Raw genomic sequence first — 24,558 nt, forward strand, 5'->3', positions numbered from 1 at the left:
AGTCTTGTATGGAAGATTTTAAAACCCACGAGACATTCTACCATGGGTTACTTTTGCACATATGTGCAAAGCCTGGTAGCCTCCTTCCCTCCAGCGCAGGGAGCGCGAGGAGAACTACACGTCCCAGCGCTCCCCGCGCGAGGGCGCCGAGCGCCTTTTCCGGCCGGCTGAGAACTCCATCTCCCGGCGAGCTCCGCGCGCCGCGCTCGGCTTGCCCGTTCGCTGGCTGAGCTCGGCGGCGGCGGCTTCCTGTCAGCCGCCGTCACGTGACCGAGGCCCACGGCGGCGGCGGCGGGGAAGGGGGGGGTCGGTGAGGTTGAAGCGGCCGCCGGCGGAGCAACGGGTGAGTGGGCGCTTCGGCGGGACCCCGGCCCGGCCTGCCCCGGGGGGAGAGGCGGAGGAGGGCCGCCGTGGGAGGAGGGGCTTTTGGGGTGGGGGAGTCCTGGCAAGGCGGCACAAGCTGGGCAGGTCGCCGGGGGGAGGGGGGGCTCCCCGCAAGGAGAAAGCCAGCCTCTCGGGGGGGGCTTCTCCCTTCGCTGAGGCGCTACCTGTCCAAAGGCAGGGAGGAGGGGCTCACAAGAAATGCGGGCGGGGGTCTTTTGCTTTGCAAAGTAATGTGTGTGTGTGTGTGTGTGTGTGTGTGTGTGTGTGGATAGATGGACAGAAGAATATAGATTATAGATAGAAGTTAAATAGAGAGAAATTAGAAAGAGCTAGAAGATAGATATTAAATAGAAAGAGAGAGAGAGAGAAAATCGATATTAAATAGAAGATAGAGGGAGAAATAGATGGAGATAGATAGATAGATAGATAGATAGATAGATAGATGATAGATAGATATGGAGATAGATAGATAGATAGATAGATAGATAGATAGATAGATAGATAGATAGATGATAGATATGGAGATAGATAGATATGGAGATAGATAGATATGGAGATAGATAGATAGATAGATAGATAGATAGATAGATAGATAGATAGATAGATAGATAGATTCATTCATTCCTTATACAGGGAGTCCTCGACTTACAACAGTTCCTTTAGGGACCGTTCAAAGTCAGTGGGGAAGCCACGTTCACTCAACAACCGTGTGACTAATTTAACAACTGCGTTGATTTGCTTAACAGGCCTGGCAAGAAAAATTACAAAATGGGGCAAAACTCAGCGACATAAATTTGGGGCCAAGTTGTGGTCGTAAGCTGAGGACTACCTGTATACATCTTCATTAGGACCCCTCCAAGACCCGCTTGGGGGTCCTGGGAGACAACATGATTTTGCACCTGTGTTGGGAAAGAAAAAAAATAACATACTGAATATCCCAGGCCACCATGGTGAGGTGCAGTGGGGGGGTCTCAAAGATGTCCTTTTTAACTTTTTAGTACAGCAAATATTGATAAATATTAACAACAATGTCATAGTCACTCGACAGAAGGATGGGTGGCATGTAAAATAAATAAAATAAACCTCCCCTGGAAGGCAATCTTAATCCACATCTCTCCATCTCAAGAGTTGCTTCACGTGTTCCTTTTTTTCTAACCGAGTCAAAGTTGGAAGGGCACTTGAAGATCTTCTAGTCCAACCCTCTGCTCAGGCAGGATAAGCCTACTACACCATTTCAGGCAAATGGTTGTCCGATCTCTTCTCAAAATCCTCCAGTGTTGGAGCACCCACAACTTCTGGAGGCAGGTTGTTGCAATCTAACTGCTCAATTGTAGCCATGAACTTAGATCCGGGCTATCTTTCTTTTATATGAATGAATCTACTTCTCTGGATTGTCATATGGATCCACCCCACGTGTGGAGTTTCTGCTCTGCTCTTTGCCTTGTTTAGTTTTGGGGCTTGCCTCCCTGTGATAAGAGTGCAGTGTGCTATTGCCATGAAATCTGTGCCGAAAGGATCCTCAGCGTGGTTTTTCTTGTATACTTTCATTAGCCTTGGAGAGTGTGTATGTAGATTGTGTCCATATGCATGGGGGTCTTCCCTCTCCCACTTTCCATAAAGATGAAGGAGGCAAGGAATCTAAGCCTGAAGAGGTACTGCTTTTTCCTTGGCTTGGGAATTTGTGCAAATTTCCCCTTCCCCCCCCCAAAAAAAAGGGGGAGAAGACTGGAAAACTTGAATGGCCTGACCCACAATGTGGGTGGGTTAGATCATTTTGCACATTTGGGCTCCCTTGGGGAAATGATGGAGAGCAGTGTTGTGAGATTGTGTTCCTGAGTGATTCAGCATTGGAAATTAAGCTGTGTGGAGGGAGTGAACTCCTGTTCTTAGGAATGCAATGGTGTTAGAATGACTCACAGTGTTGTGGCTTTGTTTGCTTTCTTGTGTATTTATGATGAAATCAATGTAGCTGCATTTAAAGTTAATACATCTTATTATATTCCTGTAGCATTGACTCTGTATTATATTCCTGTAGCATTGATACCATCTCAGTATTTCTGCATCCAAGGAGATAGTCATACAGCATGAATGGCCTGTGTGCCTGACTAGATTCCAATTCAGTCTCTCTCTCTCTCTCTCTCTCTCTCTCTCTGTGTGTGTGTGTGTGTGTGTGTGTGTCCTCATGCAGGGCCATCTTTCCAAATTGTTACGCTGTAGTCTCCACAACTGCAAGCCAAGTCAAAAAGCAAGTGTTGTTCTTAGACTTTTCAGAGTAAAGTTTACTAAGACATAATTACTATACGCAGGCTGGCGTGGTAGCTTCAGCTTCTTCTGTTTTTACTCTACAATGTTTTGTTTCTTGGGGGAGGTAACTTGATATCCAAAAAAAAAATTTTTTTTTTAAAAAAATGCCAGGATGAAAAACATAGCTGTGTTTTAAACAACTGGCGGAGAGCACAGGAAGGTACAAGCACTCCCTTGGAATTGCTAAAGTGCTATTTTGAGGAAGCAAAAAAAAGGCTTGCTCAAACTTTTATTTCCTGGGCCTTCTGGCAGTTTTCGGCTGCAATTATTAAAATCAGAGAAGGATTTACTGATTTGTTATTTACGTTCAGCTTCCAGTAGAATGATTTTGTGCGCTAGTGTTTTAGGACTGCATGTCCAGAAAAATCCTGTTTTGTTTTAATAGCTGATCACAGTTGAAAATACACCCCCATAGAAGCCCACTTCTTAGTTTTCTCCTTGAAAGAGAACATTTTCTGGCCGTGTAAAGGTTTTCCTTCCCTTTTTATTGGATAGTCTTTAATCAATGCCATCTCCCTTGCAGAATAATGCTCAAGTTACCGGAAAGAAAGCCTGTGGGGTTAAGCCTTGCTTTTAACCACTGAAGTAGGAGCTTCTGCAAAATCTGTGTGAAAAAGCATCCAGTAACCCCACCTTGCGACACTCTTTATTAATTTGACGTGGTTCTATCCTACTCGCTTCCAGATAAGCCAGGCTGCATCGGTTAGCTTTCTTACTATAATTAACTTAGAGTCATCACTGATCTCAGTCCACATACGCTTAATATAGGCTCAGTTATAGACAAATCTTCGAACACAGCGTTTGTTTCTCTGAGCCAGAAACGTCTTAGACGAGGACTTTGCATCTAAAAATAGGGACGGTGGAAGCAAGAAACACGGCCGTCATGTCTACAAATTTTAAACGCTGTTCTGGAAACAGTCGCTGTACCGATACACAATGCAGGTAGTCCTCAACTTACGAACACAGGGGCCAGGATTTCCATCGCTAAGCAAGGTGGTTGCAAGGTGAATCAAGCCCCATTTTTTGCCATAGTTGTTCAGCAAATCCCTGCCATTGTTAAGGGAATTGTGTGGTCACTAGGCCGAACCAGGCTCCCCACACTGACTTTGTTCCTTAGAAACTGGGTGTCACTGACCGTGGAAGGCTGCAACCCTCACAATCCCAGGCCGGTTGCCAAGCATTTGAATTTTGATCCAAATGCAAGGTCCTAAGTCCCTTTTTTCAGAGCTGCTGTAGCTTTGAATGGTCACCAAACGAAATGGGGTAAGATGAGAACTATCTTGTACGTACGAATCTCCAAGCAAGCCACACATCCCCTTATTAAAAATCTAAAATGTATTATTTCAGAAATTGGAGAATGGCGCAGTGTCGGTTCCAGATTATTCTCGTGTCCTTTATCCCCGTCTCCCCCCCCCAAAAAAAAGTGGCAGTCGTTGTAGGAGAACACAAATTCGAAGAGGGAAAGTTATTCTCTCTTCCCTCTTTTGGGTTTCAATTTCATTGTATAGAGAACTGCTGAGGGGGAAAAAAGAGAGCAGAAATGAAATAAGGTTGCAGCAGTCAGGAGGGCATTAAAATTGGTGGCTGGCTCTGTTTTTCCTGAAATTATTTCAGCCCGACGCATCTCCCTGATCGTAGGTCTTGGGAGAGATTTGGTTTTCGGGGAACAACCCCGCAGCCTCTGAACCTGAAAGAAACGGCATCTGTCTCCCGGCTCGGGCTCTTTTGATATCTCTGCATTGTCTAATTTTCTCCCTAAGATGTTCACACGGAAAATCGGGAGGTTGGAACTCTTCCTGACACATCACATATAGACTGTTTGATTTTATGCCCTTACATTGTTTGCCTCCTGATTGACAATTCCAGGGAGAGTTGCGTTTCCGAGGCATAACCGCGCACTCATCCTAAAAAGATGGGCCAGCCCTCCCGGGCAGATCTTGCCAAGCCGATGAACAGGTCTCACTGTGCACGATTTTTTTGGTGTGTTTGTGGTTTTTTTTTATCAGTGGCGATGCAACTTTCATCTCCGTGAAGGGTTGCTTTATATTCCAGAACATTTTGACAGCATCCTCATTTTTCCTTTCCGAAGCTATTCCCTGAATTAATGCAATGCTTTACGTTTGCACCGTCTGCAACTCCCTTACGCTAAGGACTTCGCGGACTTCACAGGTTTGGTCTGCACCAATTCTGGACCGGCCTTGTGTCCCCACCATGTGTTAATGCTAGAAGGTTTTCCTCTATCCGAGCGCATTGACTGCTGCTGCTGTAGGGGAAACCTAATGAATGCAACACAGAGAGTCCTCAACTTACAACAATGGCTTTGTAGCCAGGGAGAGAAATTACTCTTCGTTCAAGCCGTCAGCCATAAATGGCATCACAGTTGGACAGCAGCATCAACCACAATTGCCACACTTCCAATTTAGTCCTGTAGTTTTCTTTGCTTTTCTTTTCTTTTTGACGGAGCATTTAATTCTTTTCCTTTTTTTGGACGGAGCGTTTAATTTGCAAACGTGGTTTGGTGCTGACAACAGATTTTTTTTTCCTGGTATCTTTTCACTGAGTTAAACTTTCTGCCTTTTTAACCTCCTTTCATCTAACAGGAATCGGCTCAGCTTTCCTTTTGCATCCCACTTTGCACAGGCCTGGCTGACCCCTGGCTGAAAAATTAACTTTCCCATGTATCTTTTTTTAGGAAGAGGAAGATACATTTAGGAGAGGGGCAACAGCTTTTGTTCCCCCTTGTTTTTGTCAGCCTTCCATTCCCCTATAAAACGTTGCAAAGGGGAACCCCTCTTTGAAATAGCTGGTGTGTGTGTGTGTGTGTGTGGTCCCTCTAAAATCGATGTCGCCTCTGTGTTGGGTCTGTTTAATTAATTTTTAATAATTTTTAATTTTTGTATTTTGTTTTTATTATGTATTGCCCTGTTCACCGCCCTGAGTCCTTCGGGAGAAGGGCGGTATACAAATTAAATAAATAAATAAATAAATATATGTCCATGAGAGAGATTTGATTTGACGTTTTCCCTGGCTGCTTTCTCAGCAGGGGTTCCCCGCCATTCTCCAGCATGGCCTCCTCTTCCTCAACGCCACGATGCAACTCAAACTCCTTGGAAAGTGCCTCCATTAAAAAAGTGAGTGTCATCCTGGGCTTCTTTGAGATGAGATATGTAATTGTTAAATGTTAACAAGCTTCTGTCAGGACTGCCGTGTGTGGGATCTTGCCCACAAAGCAAAAATCCCTTGGTTGATCCCTTGTTATTTCTCCCCACCAGCCCGTGAAAGACAGAACTAACTGGGAACACAATGAAGAAGTTCCTCGTCTGCCAGGGGAAACGAGAGTCACAGGTAAACACGAGTCCAGAGGGTGCACAGGTAGACCTCGGCTTGCAACCCTTCAGCACCCGCTAAAAAGTTACCGCAGCAATGGTAAAAAAAGTGACTTGCAAACAGTCCTCGCACTTACAACCGTCCACAGCATCCCCAGTCAGGGGATCAGAAATTAGGCGCTTAGCAGCTGGCCGGTGTTTATGACAGTTGCAGAATCGTAGGTCGTTATTTGTGACCTTCCCAGCCAGCTTCTGACAGGCAAAGTCAGTGGGGAAAGCGGGATTCACTTAACAGCCTTGTGATTCACTTAACAGCAGCAGCAAAAAAAAGGCATAAAAGTTGAACACAACTCACTTAACGGCTGCCTTGCTTAGCAACAGAAAATTCTGGTCGTAAGCTGAGAGCTGCTTGTAATCGCCTGCTCCCAAACCCACGTTACTTAATTCAGAAAGAATAAAGCTATGTGCTGTCTAAGGATAACATTCTTGAATCTTATAGCACCCTGGTATATCTGAGAAATAACCATTCAGCTAGATTGCTCTGCTTTTGTTGCATTTGTTGGGTCGATGGAGCATACTCAGAGTCGGTCCGGGTTGAGAGCGATCCATTTCCAAAGTATCTTGTCGATCCTTCACTATGTAGTCAAAAGCATGTTAGGATTCCCTTAGAGTTGCACTTCATTTGGCCAAAGATACAGAAATAACTAAATTTATGTCTTCTCCCTAAAACTCAGAAGTATAATTACAGTTTTACTTCCGTTTTATCGGCCACAATAGCATTTGAGCCTTTCCATATATACTCTGCTAATCAACGCTGCTAGAGAAATGTGCATTTTTTAGAATTTCAAAGGTAAATTCAGAAAATTCTACTATACTTGAGTAACAAGGAGGAAATTTACATTTTTCTAAAAAAAATGTCTGTGTGCTTGCCTTTTCAGCTGCGAAAAGGTTATTCAATCTATGCTCCGTTGCACAACACAAGATCCTCCATTAATGGTAGTTCATTTCACTTCCAGGTCCCCCAGTAATCTGCCTTTTTTTATCTCATGTTATATTGTCTTGATTACTTTGCTGTATTTTAAACACAAAGCCGCTTTTTCTTCCACAGACAAGGAAGTCATTTACATGTGTCCCTTCAATGGTCCTGTTAAAGGGAGAGTCTGCATCACAAACTACAGACTCTATTTGAGAAGTGTGGAATCGGTAAGCAAAGTTGACTGGCCTGTTGTGTGTTGGAGGCAACTGCTGTGACGAACTTCTCTGCCGGGTTGACCTCGGCTGAATGGCATTTTGCAGTTGGTGAGGCAGTTGATACCTGCTGTTGTCCGAATCAGAATTATGACAGGTTTGTTCATAATGCAGTCCTGGGCTGCATTAACAGAGGGATGGAATCAAGGTCACACAAAGTGTTAAGACCGCTTTATAATGCCTTGGTAAGGCCATCCCTGGAGGCTTTTAAGAAGACACTGGAGACCCTTCATCTGAAAGGGTATAGGTCAGACATGTCAAACACAAGGCCCGAGGGCCAGATCCGGCCCACGAAGTGGTTTCATGCGGCCCGCGAAGCCATCCTGGAAACAGGGAGGGAACGGCCCCCACTGCCTTGGCCCTGGCCCAGAGACCCTCCTTCTGCCAGAGACCCTCAGATCTGTCCCACTCCTGCCCAGGCCCCCATAGGCACCCTTGATGCGAACCATGTAGAGCTGGCCACGCCCACCCAGTAGGCCATACGCACTCTAGCCATGCCCACCCAGTAGGCCACGCCCACCCTGGCCATACCCACCCGGCCCCCTGAGGGCAACCACAATGCTGATGCGGCCCTCAATGAAATTGAGTTTGACACCCCTGGTATAGGGTCTCCTGCTTGAGCAGGGGGTTGGACTAGAAGACCTCCAAGGTCCCTTCCAACAGTATTTTGCTATTCTGTCCACCTCCAGTGATCTGAACGGAGCAGGAATCGATGGCTTGTTTTCTTCTCTGGAAGGAAGTTAGTTCAGCCTGGTAACGGAATGGAAAACAAGATTCTCTAGATGTGCACCAGATGCTTTTAAGCCAAATTATCCTTTTCAACCCAGGGCTTTAGACATGTGTTTCTACTTGCCCACAAGTGCATCAGGATTCCAAAAGAGATTTAACGGCTCTGGAGACCATTTTTTTTTTTTAGCCTGAGTCACGAGTCCCTTTGCGGTCTCCTGGCCAAAGTCAAGAATGGAACAGTGCAGTGTATTGTCCAGCCCAAAGGGACATTCACCCACCCTCTGTTTTTCTTGAATTCTGAAAGCTGGGCAGGTAATCCTTGACTTAAACAATCATAATTGAGCCCACCGGTTAGTCATTCTGGTCATTAAGCAGGTCATCCCATGATCCTGGCCAGTTTTATGAGCTTTTTTGCAGTGATCGTAAAGGAAACGCTGCGGTCGTTAAGTGAGCGCTGCGGTTGATAAGTGAACCAATTCACTAAGGCTTTTTTTTTTTGCCAGAAACCAGAAGTGCCCATTTCCAGCAAAAATCGTAAATCACATAAATGGTTGCCGAGCTCCCTAAATGCTGTCACAGGACCGCATTTTGAATTGGGGTTGTAAGTAGCTCAAGGTTGATCCGTTGTAACGTCAAACAATCACCGAGTCATAAGCTGAGGACTACCTGTGTTTCTCTTTTTATATCCTCCTCTGATGACAAGAGCGCTAGCTGAGATACAGGGCAGAATTTTAATTTTTTAAAGGTCAGGTCTCTTGAAATTTCCTGGGATTATTATAGTTGCAGTAGGTAGCAATTTAGTATGTATTTATTAAATGCTTCATGTTGACGGCTGTTTTATACTGATGCTTCTTGCCTCAGTGGCCCATTAAGGCTGTGTTTTTTTTTAAATCTGACAGCGTCCATCCCACTAAATTGATACCTTTGTTAGCTTTCAAGATACAAAAGTGTTTTATGACAAACAGAGGTACGGAAATGCAGTCTGTTGGGAATCCCCTCTTTTAATGTGATCTTTATCTTTTTATCTATTCAGGATCCAATAGTGGTATTAGACGTGCCTTTGGGGGTTATTTCAAGGATTGAGAAAATGGGGGGCGCTTCGAGCAGAGGAGAGAATTCGTACGGATTAGATATTACTTGTAAGGTGAGACTTCAAAATAATGTTGATAGCTTCTTACGTGAGATAATGTAACCAAGAGAATTGAAAATAAGGATTTTTCCCACAACAGCAACCCTGTGAGGTGGGTTGGGCTGAATTTGAATGGAGTTCTTAAAAGCAGAAATGGTGGCACCCCATGCTCTTGGTAGGATTAAAGTCTACAGTTAGAGAAGTAGATATTGTGGGGGGGGGAAAGGGCTACATTACCCATCTCTGACTTAAAACCTCCCTCTTTAGTTCAGAAAGCTGCTAGAGCAAATTACCTAACATTAATCCTTGACTGCATGCATTCGTTTTTGTTTCTTTTTTGTTTGTTTTTTTAAAAAATGGGTTTGTTTTAAATTGTAGGATATGAGGAATTTACGCTTTGCTTTGAAACAAGAAGGTCACAGCAGAAGAGATATATTTGAGCTCCTGACAAAATACGCTTTTCCACAGTCGCATAACTTGGTAAACTCTTCTGAATTTATTTTGTGGTTGTTGCGGGGGGGGGGGGCAGATGGTTTGCCTACAGTACATAAAAGCAAATTTGGGAATCGTTTTCACGCTTGACTCTTAGCTTTGCTGCCTGTTCTGACAGTGTCGTGTACAACTAAAAACATTTAAAAATGGCAAGGATAAAGGAAATACGGTATTTTTCCTGGATTCGTTAGGGTGGTTACTAGCAGGTGCGTACCTGTTCAGAGTTAATGGTTGAGTTCAGGCCTCTTACTTGGGGGGGAAAAATAACTTCTCTTCCTAAAGTATGTAATTTCCTGTATGTTTTGGCTCTTGCCAATGTTTTGGGACATTCTTCAGCCTCCTTTAATGAGAAAGGTAAACTCTCTTTGGCTGTATGTTTCTCCTGAATAAAATAAAAACAAGATTCCAATGGGATAGTTAACCCTTTTGTGTAATAAAGAACGTAGGTCAAGCAGTTTGTTTAGTAGCACTTGCAGAGAAATATATATATATATATATATATATATATATATATATATTCCATTTTCTAATTTTTCTTGTTCTCCTTTCAGCCTTTCTTTGCTTTTCTGAATGAAGAGAAGTTTGCTGAAAGTGGCTGGCTGGTTTACAATCCTATGGTTGAATACAGAAGACAAGTAAGCTTATTTTTTTTTCTCTTCTCCGTTTGCATTCCTCCACCCTCATTTTTCAGGTTTTCTGTATATGTTTTCCTTTCTTTTCTGTGGCCAAATTGAACTGAAAGAGCAGAAAATAGGCAGCACGCTGGTTTTTTTTTTTGTTTTTAAGATACGACAAAACCATGCAAGTGAAGTTTAGGTTTAGGTTTAGGTTTTATTAAATTTTTATACCGCCCTTCTCCCGAGGGACTCAGGGCGGTGAACAGGGCATATCATAAAACTACAAAAGTACAAAAGTTAAAAAAGAATTAAATTATTGCCCAAAGTAAAAACAATAAAAATATATACAAATATTAAAACCCTAAGTAACTCCCCAGGCCAGCCTGTTCAAACAAATGGGTCTTTAACCCACGCCGGAAGGAGCGGAGATCCGGTGCCATCCGGAGCTCAACCGGCAATTGATTCTACAGAGCCGGGGCGCCCACAGAGAAGGCCCTCCCCCTGGGGGCCACCAGCCGACATTCTCTGACTGGAGGCACCCTGAGGAGGCCCTCTCTGTGGGAGCGCACGGGGCGGAGGGGAGTCGACGCCGGCAGCAGGTGGTCCCCGAGGTATTCCGGACCCATGCCATGTAAGGACTTAAAAACCATCACTAAGAAGTGGGATGGATAAATGAGTAGATGTCTGCGCGTCATCTGGAACAGATTTTTATAACATTAAAACCTTGACGTTCTGTATTACCTTGTTCTTTTTTTAAAAAAACCTGGTATTGTGCGATAGAGGTAAAGCATTTGGTTCAGGCTTGAAGAAAAGCGAGAATTCAGATCAGCAAATATGCTGGTTCATTTATTCATTAAATTCATATGCTGCCCATCTCATTGCTGTGCCAAGCAATTCTTACATGTAAAGAGATGGGTGTTACTCCTTTTCTTCATCCCATTTGTTACAAATCAGAAATTTAAGAAAAGAGACCTGTCAGGTCATCTTGTCTTGAGCAATTAGGTTTACTGTCTGAGCACTGAAGCTTCTTCAATGTCATTTATTCCTAAATGTGCAATAAATATTTCAAACACAAAAGGAGGATGTTGGCTTGCCAGATGTTACTGAGCTACAATTCCCACCAGGTCCCGCCAGCCTTATGAATGGTCAGGGCACCTGGGAGTTGTAGGCTGAGGTAGGAGAAATTTTGAATTCCTTTAACCTGGAAACCAGCACTGAAGCACAACGGGGTTTTACTGATTGATAAACAAAGACAAATCTAAAGGGAGGAGAGGTGATAGTCCCTCCTTAAAACGTGCGCAAATTGCAATAAATTCGGCGACTCTCTTCCACCCAGAACACCTGACTTCCCACACACGTTGTAGAGGAAGGTGCTTCCCCGTGGTTACTCCGTTGCTATTTTTAATGCTCTTTTGGGCAAGTCTTAAAAAAAATCACATTTTTTTCCTGTAGAAGAAAAGAGTTTCTTTTTTTTTCTTTTCTTTTTTTGCAAGAATGAATGTCAGACACTCCTGTGTGTATTCCAGTATCAGCTAATCAGAAGTAAAAAAAAATCTGGTGTTGCCAAGCAGGCTTACAATAACATTAATAAAAACAGGGAGGAGAAACTCACCGGCATTTTGTCTTAAACCTCCCATCTGTTGCTCTGGGTCCCCAACCGTAGAGATGCTGGTGGTAAATTGATGGGTTGTTGCCACCCTGTGACCGGAATAATGTACAAATTGTTCCTCTTTGCTGATTGTCACCTTGTTCCCATGGCAAGAGAGCCTGCAAAGATCCTCTTGGTTCTCTCTCAGGGTTTGCCCAATCTCCAGTGGAGGGTAACCTTTCTCAACGAACACTATGCACTCTGCGACACGTACCCGTCGCTCCTGGTGGTGCCGTATAACACCACGGACGAGGATCTCAAGAAGGTCTCTGCTTTTCGATCCCGGTGTCGCATACCGGTAAGCGACGTCAGCTACAAAAATGGGTCTCTGTGGTTAAGGGTGCAATAGAACGATCTAAAATAAAACCTTGTTGTTAGTTGCGAAGTCGTGGTCCGACCCATCGCGACCCCATGGACCACGTTCCTCCAGGCCTTCCTGTCCTCTACCATCTTCTGGAGTCCCTTTAAGCTCACGCCTACTGCTTCAGTGACTCCATCCAGCCACCTCCTTCTCTGTCGTCCCCTTCTTCTATTGCCCTCCACCTTTCCCAGCATTAGGCTCTTCTCCAGTGAGTCCTTCCTCCTCATTAGGTGGCCAAAGTATTTGAGTTTTAGCTTCAGGATCTGGCCTTCTACGTTTTCACTATTCTGCAGAAAGAATGACATCAAAACAGAGTTAGTTTCTTTCTCTCTTTCTCTTTCAGCTCACTGTTCCATTAGCTAATAACTAATTGCCAAAGGGAATTTTAATGTACTGTGCTTTTGATCCCTCATAACTTTATCAAGGATTATTTCTGAGACCTGTCAGCACCCAGAATTGGAAAACAATAGAAGAGATTCTTTGTAGCTCAGGGTTGAACTGGGTGTTCTCTGAGCTTGGCAGTTTTCTTGCAGACGTTTCATGACCTGATGTAGACGGACAAGCAGAACCAGAGGAAGGAAGTCAAAAAAAGGAATCAGCCTAGAATCGTTACATGTCCATAAAGGATCCATGCCCAGCCCCTCTCCCCCGTCCCACAATTCCATTCATTCTTATCTAGCACCAATTTAATGCCAAGCATTGTGTATAGTTTAACTGGAATTTAACGTGCGGTCCCTGATTCTTCACATTTGACTAGGCAACACTATCGGTGTGGCTTTGTGAGAGTGGGCTTAGTTCCCTGATGATATACAGGTAGTCCTTAACTTACAACCACAGCTGAGCTCCAGAATTTACGTTGCTGAGTGAGGCATTTGTTAAGGGAGCTTTGCCTCATTTTATGACCTTTCTGGCCACGGTTGTTAAGTGAAGCACTCCAGTTGCTAAGTTAGTGGCCCAGTTGCTAAGTGAGTCTGGCTTCCCAGAAGTCCGCCACCAAAGGCGATCGCGTGACCCCGGGGACACCGCGACCGTCATAAACGTGAACCAGTTGTCAAGCACCCGAATGCAAATCACGTCTCCGTGGGGATGCTGCATAAAAGGGTTAAAAAAAGGGTCCCTTTTTTTCCAGTGCCGTCGTAGCTTGGAACAGTCACTAAATGAACTCTCGTAAGTCGAGGGCTACCTGCGCGTTGTGGAAAGCCGCCAGGCTCTGAGGGAATATTTGCATTGCTCCCTCAGGTCCTGTCCTGGATCCATCCGGAGACCCAGGCTGTCATCGCCCGCTCCAGCCAGCCCCTCGTGGGCATGGGTGGGAAAAGGAACAAAGATGACGAAAGGTACCTGGAAGTCATAAGGGAAACCAACGGCCAGCTGTCCAAACTGACCATCTTCGACGCCAGGCCCAACGTCAACGCCGTGGCGAATAAGGTATGCAGCCAACCTCTTCCTGTCGAGACGCACGCCCTTTTCGGTGACGCTGCTTCACTCCGGCGGCTAGTCCTCTTCCCGGTCCTCTGGAGATCCCCAGGCACCCTGCTGAGTCAAAGAGCGTCTTGGCTCGGCCTTTTGAAAAATGGTCCTTTTAAAACACATCCAGAGATTTGGAAAGTGCTAACAAGAGGAATGGCTGAAGAACTTCGAAAAAAACGCTTCCTGGATCTTTGACAGGCCAAAGAGCCTTTTCCATCCTGCCTGGGCAACATTAGCGGTTGACCAAGCTGCTATCGTGTGGCCACAGCCCCAGAATCTGCCGGGATGTGGGAAGAATGTAACTTCCTGCTAACGAGATTTAAAGTTCAGGAGTCAAAGGATGAGGCTTTTTTTTTCTCTCTTCCCCCCCCCCCCCAGTGTTGAAACAGCTCCACCCTATTTACACTCACAGTAAATTCCAAGTGACTAAACTTTCGATAAAGCCAGTGGGGGGGGGAACCATCCATCATCTCCCTCCCCCATTGCTAAATGCTTGCTTAAAAGAAGAATGCTTTGGCAGCCTCGCGGAGGATAAAAGCGTTGGGTTGTCTAATTCTCTAAAGAGGTAGATGACTTCTGAAGCAAACAGTTCCCGCCCGTTCTCAAGGAATAGAAGGATTCACGGGGAAAATCTGACTTAAAAAGTATACTCGGGTGTGCATGCTTGTTGTGTTCTGTCTGCCTTGTTTACCATAGCCAGGACCGGCCCTAGAAAATAACCTCTTTATAAAAGCTTTCTTTCAAAAGTCATCTTGACTGAAAACTTGGGAAAAGTTCAGTGCTTGTAAGCTAAAATGCAGATTTTTTCCCCCTCTTTATGAGAAATCTAGTGGCTGCATTCCTTCCCTCCTGCCTATTCCCTTTTGCTTTGTTGTTTCTCCAGGCACACCCAGGATTACTCAGTCCCTTCCATAGCTAAAATTAACTGTCTCAGTTAAAATTAACTCCCTCCAGAAAGGCAGAGAATATTGGCTTCTGGAGCAACATGTTTTGAATTCTGTTGAGAGACGGAAGCGCTCTTACCTAAATTTATTTGGGTTTTTAATCCCATCTTTATTACCTCGAAAGCAAGCCAAGGCAGCAAATATAACTAATACGCTTCCCTTCTCTTATTTTCCTCACAACAACAACAACCCTGTGAGGTGGCTGGGCAAAAAGAGAGGGACTGGCCCAAAGTCATAAAATAACTTGGCTGATTTAAGTCTGATTTGGGAAATAATTTTGGAAAGTTTTGCTTGGAGCTTTTGGAATTTCACACGACGTGTATTTCTTGTCTTGTGTTCTCCAGTCCCGTGGAACCGTTTTAGCCGCTAGATTGGGTGAGGAAGGTTATGAAAACTGTTATTTTCCTGTAATGCCTTTTACTTTGATTAAGTCTGTTTGGCAAAAAAATAAATAACCATCTTAACGCCGACATTTAAACTTAGAAATACTTGATTAGGGGAGCCTGGATTCCTAGTGGGATTAGAGGATCCTGAGGCTGTGATTAAGTCAGTCCTTGCTGGAGAACTGATCACATTTCATCAGGTAGGCTCTGTTAGAAAGTCAACTTTTGTCAAAGGTAGAAGGAAATGGCTTTGCAATGACTTCCTCTTTGGGGAATTTTTGAATGTGGATGTTTGGATGCTTTTAATGTAGATATTTCAAGGGCCATAGAGTCACTCGGATAGGTGGCCTACAAATAACTACAGATAGTTCTCAACTTACAACGCAAGATTTCCATTGTTAAGCAAGATGGTTGTTAAACGAGATGCCTCTGATTTTATGACTTTTTTTTTTGCCCTGGTTGTGAAGTAAATCACAGCAGTCGTTAAGTGAATCCAGCTTTCCTCATTAGCTTGTTGTTAGCTCACCAGTAACAATCCTGTAATCCTGGGATGCTGCAACCATACAGGCCAGTTGGCAGGCACCCAAATTTTGATCCCAGGGCTAATGACAGTAATGCTGCAACAGCCATAAGTGTGAGGACCCATCATAACCCACCTTTCTCAGTGCTGTTGGAGCTTTGAACCAGACCAATGTTTGCAAAGTTCCACATAATATTAATTAATTAGCTCCCATGTTAATTGATGCGTCGGGAGCCCACAAGGGTGATGCTTGCATTCTGATCAGAGCTGAAGGACGATTTCGCCCTGCGCGTGGACAGCGAGATCACCTAAGCCAGGGGTCTTCAAACTTGGCCACTTTTAAGACTTGTGGACTTCAACACCCAGCATTCCCCAGCCAGCCGTGGGGAATTCTGGGAGTTGCAAGTCCACAAGTCTTAAAAGTGGCCAAGTTTGAGGACCCCTGATCTAAGCTCTCGGGATTATTTATTTATTTTTGCACACCTGCCAGTTGTGTTGGGAATGTATGGCGATGGATGTCTGAAGGAAACTAAAACACTCGCTTCCTCTTGCTCCAAGGCAACTGGTGGTGGATATGAGAGTGAGGATGCCTATCCCAACGCTGAGCTCCTCTTCCTAGATATCCACAACATTCACGTCATGCGGGAGTCGTTGAAAAAGCTCAAGGACATCGTCTACCCTCAGGTGGAAGAATCTCACTGGTTGTCAAGCTTGGAGTCCACCCACTGGCTGGAACATATCAAGGTACAGAGGACTTTCCGCAGGCCGACGCCACGTGGGCCTGGGGTCCCGGGTTCTTGAATTAAACTCACAAGAGGGGGCGGGCCCTACCCCACCCGTCTCAAGTTTCATTCCCTGCTTCCTCGTCAGCTGGTTCTAACGGGCGCCATCCAAGTCGCCGACAAAGTGTCTTCCGGAAAGAGTTCGGTCTTGGTGCATTGCAGCGATGGTTGGGACCGCACCGCCCAGCTCACCTCTCTGGCCATGTTGATGTTGGACAGCTACTACCGAACCGTTGTGGGTTTTGAAGTCTTGGTGGAAAAGGAGTGGATAAGCTTTGGACACAAGTTTGCCTCGGTAAGAACCAAAACGGGAAGTCCTGGTTAAATCAGTTTTGCTTAAATCCCGTTTAAACTGACGCACGTTGTCCATGCAGTTAGCCTAGTGGCCTGCATTGTGAGTAGCCGTTTGTCAACTGCTAGCTGATAATGCCAACATTGCTTTGAGACTTGAAAAGCTGGGCACAGTGGCAGACCAAGTCTGTTGCTCCTGTGTTTGTGGTCTTTGTTTTCCCAAAGGTGCTTTTATTCAAAAGGCAACTGGACTTGGTTTTTTGGAAAAAACAAAGTCCAGTTGTCTTTTGAATAAAAGCACCTTTGGGACAACCATGACCTGGATGACTGAGAATCTCCATAGATGTCTTGCTTATGTTTTCATAAAACGACATTTTACAGCAAGGGTCTCCAACCACGCCTGGCTGAGGAATTCTGGGAGTTGAAGTCCACAAGTCGTAAAGTTTTATAGAACCCTGTGGAGCTCTTTCCCTCTGGTTGTATTGTTGCCTGGAACTTAGATTTTACTTAGATTTTAAGACTCTTGCCGTATACTGCAAACTTCCAAAAGGGACTTGTATCATAAAATAACTTTTTTTAACCACTTCAGTTAGAAAGCGTTATACTGACAAAAAACCCTCAGTCTAATTTAACCGGGTTTCTTCTTTACTTCATTCTGTATAAGGGAAGTTAGCTTGTTCACAAAAGTCTGTGAAAGAGTTTGCTCCTTCTAAAGCAAAGCTAACTCGTTTGGTTAGAGCCGTTCTCATTTTTCCTTCCTTTTTCGCTTCAGAGAATCGGTCACGGAGACAAAAACCACGCGGATGCTGATCGGTCCCCCATCTTCCTCCAGTTTATTGACTGTGTGTGGCAAATGTCCAAGCAGGTAAGCTGCATTCCTTAAAGATGGTGAAGATTTAATTGGCTTGGCTGTAATTTAAGTTACTAGTGTCTTTTCTGGATGGGATCTAGGCGCTGTATGAAGACACAACACCACACAGCAAGATATGGGACCTGCATTTTAATTGTAAATGCTAGCCAGTCACCAAACACCCCAGTTTTGATCACCTGGCTGCGGGGAGGCACACTACACTGGCTGAAACTTTGAGGTGCAGTCATTATTCCCTTTTGTTTAGCACCGTCATAAATTCAAACAGTTGCTAAACAAACTGTTGAAGTCTGAGGACTTATCTGAAGTACCTGGAATTCAGAATGACCTTGTTGCCTACCCAGTTTTTCACTGTGAAGAAGGCACTTCTCAAATGCATTTTTTTAATAGCACTAGCACTTATATACTGCTTCACGGTGCTTTACAGCCCTCTCTAAGCAGTTTACAGAGTCAGTGTGTTCCCTCCCCAGCAGTCTGGGTCCTCATTTTACCAACCTCAAAAGGACGGAAGGCTGAATCAACCTTGAGCCGGTCAGGATTGAACCCTCGGCAGTGGGCAAAGTTATCAATAGCACTAGCACTTAGACTTATATACCACTTCACGGTGCTTTACAGCCCTCTCTAAGCCGTTTACAGAGTCGGCATATTGCTCCCCCAACAATCTGGGTCCTCATTTTACTGACCTCGGAAGGCTGAGTCAACCTTGAGCCGGTCAGGATCGAACTGCTGGCAGCGAGCAGTACGTTACTCTGCAATACTACATTCTAAGCACTGCCCCACCAGGGTTCCTTAAGATACATTGTAGGGATGATTACAAAATTTTAATTTCTAGCATTCCCATAATTATTTTAATGTTACCAGCCTGTGTTATTATTGAGGCACTTCATACAAGCAGCTAGAAGCTGCTATATGTTTGTATGATAAGAGGGTGGCGAAATGTAACATTGAAGCAGCTTTGAAAATAACTTGGAAACCAGAAATAACAGGAATGATAAATAATTTGGACTCTATTCTGCTTAGAACTGTTGTTTACATTACTTTGTATCTTATCCTAAACTTTTGCCTATTGTTTTTTTTCCTAGTTTCCCACAGCTTTCGAATTCAATGAACAATTTTTGATTACTATTCTGGATCATTTGTACAGCTGCCGCTTTGGTACATTTTTGTACAGCTGTGACTCCGTAAGAGAGAAAGAGGTGAGTTAACATGTTGATGATAGAACATGGAAGCTCTATGTATTTGCTTGCATGTCCGGATCTAGTAGCAACTTTGGGTGATAGGACAGTGGTAGGAGTAGTCATAAATACTGTGTAAGGGGACAGTATTTGGGTGGATGTTTCTGCATGCAGATAGTCCTCAGCAACCACAATGGAGTCTGCAGTTCCTATTGTAAGCTGTGAAGTGAGTCATGGTTGTTAAATGAATCACGGTCGTTAAAAGAACCGCATGCTGGATGTGCACGTCACCTGAACGGGCAAGGCTTTGTTGCTGGAGATATAACTTTGAGGATGGGTAACCTTGGTCATTGAGCAAGCAGTTATTAAGCAAGGATTGTTTGCATGCATCTTAGAAGAATTGGGTTGCCAAGTCACACACAATTACAAGATAAGATCATCTTTATTGTCATTTTTTTTACTGTGACCACACTGGCCCACATTAAAAATGGAATTCTGTTGCTCTCAACAGAAAATATCTATGTACCCATATAGGTACATCACATACATATACACATGCTATATGCATACATACATACATACATACATATATATATACATATGTGTGTGTGTGTGTGTGTGTGTATACATACATACATACATACATACATACACACATATAAATGTTAATATTATTATTACAACTAACCAAGGTGGTGTGAATCTGAAGAATGGTTTTGAATATGTATTCTCCAACTACTGATGGAAGACGAGCATCGTGTGAACTCTGCACGCAGCCTGGCTCCATCAGACAGTTGTTGCTGAAACTGGCTCTGGTTTGTTTCTTTGCTTGCAGAAGCTGAGCGAGAAAACCTTGTCTCTGTGGTCCTTGATCAATAGTGCAAAGTCAAAATACACCAACCCCTTTTATACGAAAGAACTGAACCGGGCGCTCTACCCAGTTGCCAGCATGCGCCACTTGGAGCTTTGGGTTAATTACTACATCCGATGGAATCCGCGGATTAGGCAGCAGGTAAAACATCTCAGCTGACTTTAAAAGCACATGTAGCATAGAGTTATCATCTCTCTTTTTTTTAACCAAGCATACCCTTACAAAGCTGTTACACATCATCCGTCTCTCTCTTCTACTGTTCCGTATCTGGCTGGCAGCCCTTTTAAGGATCAGGATCAATGGCTAAAAATGCACCCCATCCTTGTGACTGTATCTGATTTATGACCGCTTGGGGGGAAGTCGTTAAGTGAACATTGGGGCATTAAGCAAACACTTGAGGTTTTTTTTTTCCGGTTAGGAACTGATAGTAAACGCCAGTTTCCAGCAAAAATGTAAAATGCGGCCATGTGACCGTGGGATGCTGCAAACAGCTGCAGTTGGTCCTGACTATAAGGGGGGGGCTCGGTCCTCAGAACTTAGGATCGGGGTCATACGTAGCTTTTTCAAGATCCATTGTATTTCCCAAAAGTTGCTGAGCGCCGTCATAACTCGAGGACTGCTTGTATGACAAAAGCCAAGCTTGTACTTCACTATCGAACCCCAGAGTGGTCTTAAGGTTGCTCTTCCCTTGTTTTTGTGGCTTGATGGGTAACATCTTTTTCAAAGTGGATCTGCTAAGTGGGAAAAGATGGTCCATGCGCGACGTTTCTTATTCTCCTTGAAATTTGGCAGTCGAGCCCAGAGCGGAAGGAGAAAAGAGCTGCTCTGCTCGACAAGGGCAGCTTTTGAGAAAAAAGCCGCCGGAACAAAGTCAGCTGTTTCTTTCCTGCAGTGGGCCTTTCAGGCTGTTGCCGGCAGGCCGGCATCGGGGAAGAAAGGCCAGCGTCGTGTCCTCCTGGCTTAATGTTTGTTCTGAAGATGTTTGCGGGACTCAAAAGGAGCAGTTTGAAAAGGATGCAGAGCAAGACATCAGTTTACTGCAGAAAAACAGAGTACGATACTTGCGTTAGGCAAAGGCGGTAGTGACCAATAATGTGTGAACTAGGAGCATTAAGCCTTTTAGGGCAGGTGAATTTCTTATGCCCCCTTTATGCTTCTCCTTCAGGGTGGGAGGGGAAATGCATATTGGATAAACTCTGATTTAAAGGACAGGAAAGCAAAGAGAGCCAGCCAAGTGTTGTGCTTCGAATAAGCCAGTCAGTGCAATCTTGAATTCGTACACAGTTCGCTCTTCCTTCTCGTACGACTCGAGAGGTGGTTTGTTTCACGTAACCCCCACTTTGTTCCATTCTTCTTTACCTTGCAAGGGATGCCGCAAACCAGATCCCTGGGTTTGGCAGCATATGCAGAACCATCCTGGCTTATTCCAGGATACTACAGCTAGTTCTTGACTTACAACCATTTGCATCAAAGTTAGAACAGCACTGGGGAAAAAAAATATCACCACCAGTCCTCCTTGTTTATGACCGTTGCAGCATTCCCACAGATGGATCAAAATTTGGGCGCTTGGCAACTCGGATATATTTATGACGGGGGTTGCAGTATCCTGGGGTACCATGATCGCCAAAAGCTAGATTCACTTAATGACCACATGATTCACTTAACAACTGAAGCTTTCAAAAACAAAAAGGCAGAAAATCGTAGCAGGAATCAGCAACATGGTCACCGTTAACCAGCCTTCTCTGAATCCTGGTTAATGCCCTGTAAAGGTAAAGGTTCCCCCGCACATGCGTGCTAGTCGTTTCCGACTCTAGGGGCCGGTGCTCATCTCCGTTTCAAAGCCGAAAAACCAGCGCTTGTCCGAGGATGTCTCCGTGGTCATGTGGCCGGCATGACTAGACACCCAAGGCGCACGGAACGCTGTTACCTTCCCACCGTAGTGGTCCCTATTTTTCTACTTGCATTTTTATGTGCTTTCAAACTGCTAGGTTGGCAGAAGCTGGGACGAGTAACAGGCGCTCACTCTGCTATGCGGCACTCGGGATTCGACCCGCCAAACTGCTGACCTTCTGATCGACAAGCTCAGCGTCCTAACCCATTCAGCCACCACATCCCTTTATCCTTTTCTTATTTGTCAAAATTCATTGAATAAATGCATTGGGGAGTGGGAAGTCAGTTTCTCCGGGGGGGGGATTGCATATGGCCAAACTCTGTCATTTTAAGACCTTTTCACTTTGTTTAGCAGCCCAACCCAGTGGAACAGCGTTATATGGAACTTCTAGCTCTGCGCGATGATTACATGAAGCGGCTGGAAGAATTGCAAATCACAAGCAACCCCAAATTGTCCAATTCCTCCTCCTCTTCCTCCTCCTCTTCCTCTCAATTGATGTCGCATGTGCAAACTCACTTTTGAAGGAGGAAGAGAGAGGTTTCACTCTTCTGTCTGAAAACGGTGCTCGTTCAGAGGTGCGGGACACGAAAGGAAAACTACGATGCCTTATCCGAAGCTTCTTCAAGAACGCTTGTCCCTACGGAGAGGATCTAAAATCAGGGGAGCTTTTTAAAAGTGGATTTAGGTGCCTTTGGAAATCTTCCACCTGGGAACATGCTATCCCACTATCCTAAAGCGTTGTTTTGTTCTGTTGCTGTTTACTTTGGAGCATCCAAATATATTTAGCTAGCGGTTTCAGTACTAATCACCATTTTGGGGAGAAGCATGGTTTCACTTGTCCATCTCCAGGGTGTGACCTCGCTCAGGCTTACCTGCATCACGGTCTGGGTTAGTGTGGATCTTCTGAATCACCCCTCTGTGCGGATGATTGGAGAGGAGAGTTTAAAGGTAGACCACCTGCAAGACAGTCTGGCCTCAAGGAACAATTTACTACACAATTTCTTTCCGATCACAGGCCATTTTTAATGCATTCACAACAGCGAGCTACCAGTAACTGAAAACTTTCCTGAAAACGTGTGCCTGTTAAGCGATAGCCTTATCTACAGAGCAGATTAACGTTTTAATTTTTGAAACGAAGGGAGTTGTTTGTTGTGTGTGTGCGCGTGTGTGTGTGTGAGCGAGCGAGCATGACTGTGTGACTGACATTCTGTAATGGATTAGTCTTTCCTGAAATACGTTAAAACAATTTGCAGAAAGTTTGTGCACTGAAAAAAAAACTTAAATCAGGGGTAAAACAACTTGGAATCTTCCTCCTGATGGCACTTTGCTTGCTATTAGCCCCAGATAATATTGCTAGCAGCAAGAGATTGTGTGGAATATCTGGAGACCACAAAGTTGTTTGATCCCTACATTTAAAATTTGCAGGGTGGGGCTTTTTTTTCTTTTCCTTTTTGGTCATTGTGTTGGTCTTCTGTCAAATTTTATGATTTGTTCCTTTCAGGAATCTTTTTAAAGCGTAACTTAACCGAGCACTTGTAAAATCAGCACAATCCCTGTAACTTGATCTTTTAATGCCTATTTTGCTTGGGATATAAACTTTCAAAGTGGTATTTGGTCATTTCAGAACAAGTGAAACATAGGATTTGTGAGGACAGTTTGTAGCTAACATGATTTATTTTAAATGTATTGGGAAGGGGGATTACCATATGTAAATTACTTTATGTGTAAGTTTTGATCTGCAAACTATAAGGCAGAAATTATAGGATAAATGTGTAAATTAAGGATATGGAAGTCTTTTCTGTAAAGTGTAAATAATATAATTCTAAAGTTTAAAGTCAAACTCCAAAATATTATAAATTTCTTAGTTTTAGAGGACATTGGAATATTTTAGGAATAGTATATTTTCAGTATAAGAGTAAATGGAGCACATTAATAGAATAAAATTGTATACTAAGAAATTTGCACTATTTCTTCAGGGATAGACTAAAATACTTAGTAATTTCAGCTAGCTAGAGCATGAATTATTTCCCTTTTTATGTTTGTCCTCTAAAATATCATTCTTTGGTGATGCTTTGGTGTTCTACCTTTTATTGCACCTATCAATGGGTACTTTGCTAAAGGGAAGCAAGTTGGAGAAATGAAATACATAACTTGAATCACAAAAAACTTAGACTTAACCCATCATTCTATTTTAAACGCTAGAGCAGAAAACCGAAAAGCTACGCAGACTCAAGCATAACTGTCATTTGCTTGCAAGTTATAAGATGTTTTTTTCCCCTTGCTACCCTAACTTGGTGTTGGTGGTAAATCTACAAGAAATACCTGTTTCCTTTGGACTGGGGTGAATGAATTGAGACACGTTTGTTTTTACAAAGTAAAACACTACAGCTGTCAACTGTTTTGGGGAGGAAGTTAAACTAAAGGGGTTTAAAATGCCTTTGCCTTTTTCATTTCTTGCATTTCACCAAGGCATTGCTGGGTCTTGATTTGTAGAGAATTTAATGTTGTTTGAGGGTGAAAATGTAACTTGGTGAAAATGCTCATTTTTTTCTAAAAACAAAAAAAGACTGGCATAATTCATATGAAATAAAAATCAAACCATTTAATTTTTTCCTGATTTATTTCCTGTAAGTTATACAGGCTGGGGGGCGGGGAGGGCATCAGTCCCGTGAATTTGTTGAGTTTAGGGTGGGAAATGAGGCTGGGAAAGGTCCAGGATAGGCATTCCTTGCACTGCTGCTGCCCTTGAATTCCTGGCTGGGGACGATGGGAGTTGAAGTCTACCGATTTGGAAAGTGGCAACAAGGGTCCCCGTTGAAATGCAAAGCCGCCTAGGAATCCGGTATCCTGTGAAGCCGTCATTGCCCCATCATTACCTACAACCTTCTGTTCCCCAGCCTTGCACACCCACACACACCTTGTTCATTCTCCATTCTTGCACTCGCATCGCACTTCCACTCCCCAGCTTGGCGCACCCACACTTTTTTTTCCCCTCCTTCTCCAGCCTTGCCTTCCCACTCGGCTCTTCTCCTCCCCCGATTTTGCACAGCCCCACTTCCACTTGCACAGCTTCGCACACCCACACACCTCCATTTCCCAGCCTCGCACACCCACACGCACCTTCC

At 44.2% G+C, this 24,558-nt stretch overlaps 1 protein-coding gene across 4 annotated transcripts; it reads left to right on the top strand.

Annotated features, from left to right (window-relative positions):
- Positions 1-241: 241 nt before the first annotated feature.
- On the top strand, positions 242-24,030 carry MTM1 (myotubularin 1). Of its 4 annotated transcripts, none has more exons than XM_081336292.1 (15): positions 242-343; positions 5,732-5,819; positions 5,961-6,033; positions 7,123-7,217; positions 9,025-9,135; positions 9,499-9,600; positions 10,164-10,247; positions 12,026-12,175; positions 13,478-13,666; positions 16,114-16,299; positions 16,426-16,632; positions 17,401-17,493; positions 18,579-18,692; positions 19,507-19,683; positions 21,785-24,030. In XM_081336292.1, exons 2-15 carry the CDS (start codon positions 5,754-5,756, stop codon positions 21,953-21,955), a joined length of 1,818 nt encoding a protein of 605 aa, XP_081192418.1. In that variant the 5' UTR covers positions 242-343; positions 5,732-5,753; the 3' UTR covers positions 21,956-24,030. The 4 variants fall into 4 exon arrangements, with proteins under 4 accessions (XP_081192418.1, XP_081192420.1, XP_081192421.1 ...); XM_081336294.1 differs by having other exon boundaries at positions 21,788-24,030; XM_081336295.1 differs by lacking the exon at positions 21,785-24,030 and adding an exon at positions 21,531-21,670.
- Positions 24,031-24,558: the final 528 nt, after the last annotated feature.

The sequence above is a fragment of the Vipera berus genome (assembly GCF_964194415.1).
Source record: "Vipera berus genome assembly, chromosome: 11".
Lineage (NCBI taxonomy): Eukaryota > Metazoa > Chordata > Lepidosauria > Squamata > Viperidae > Vipera > Vipera berus.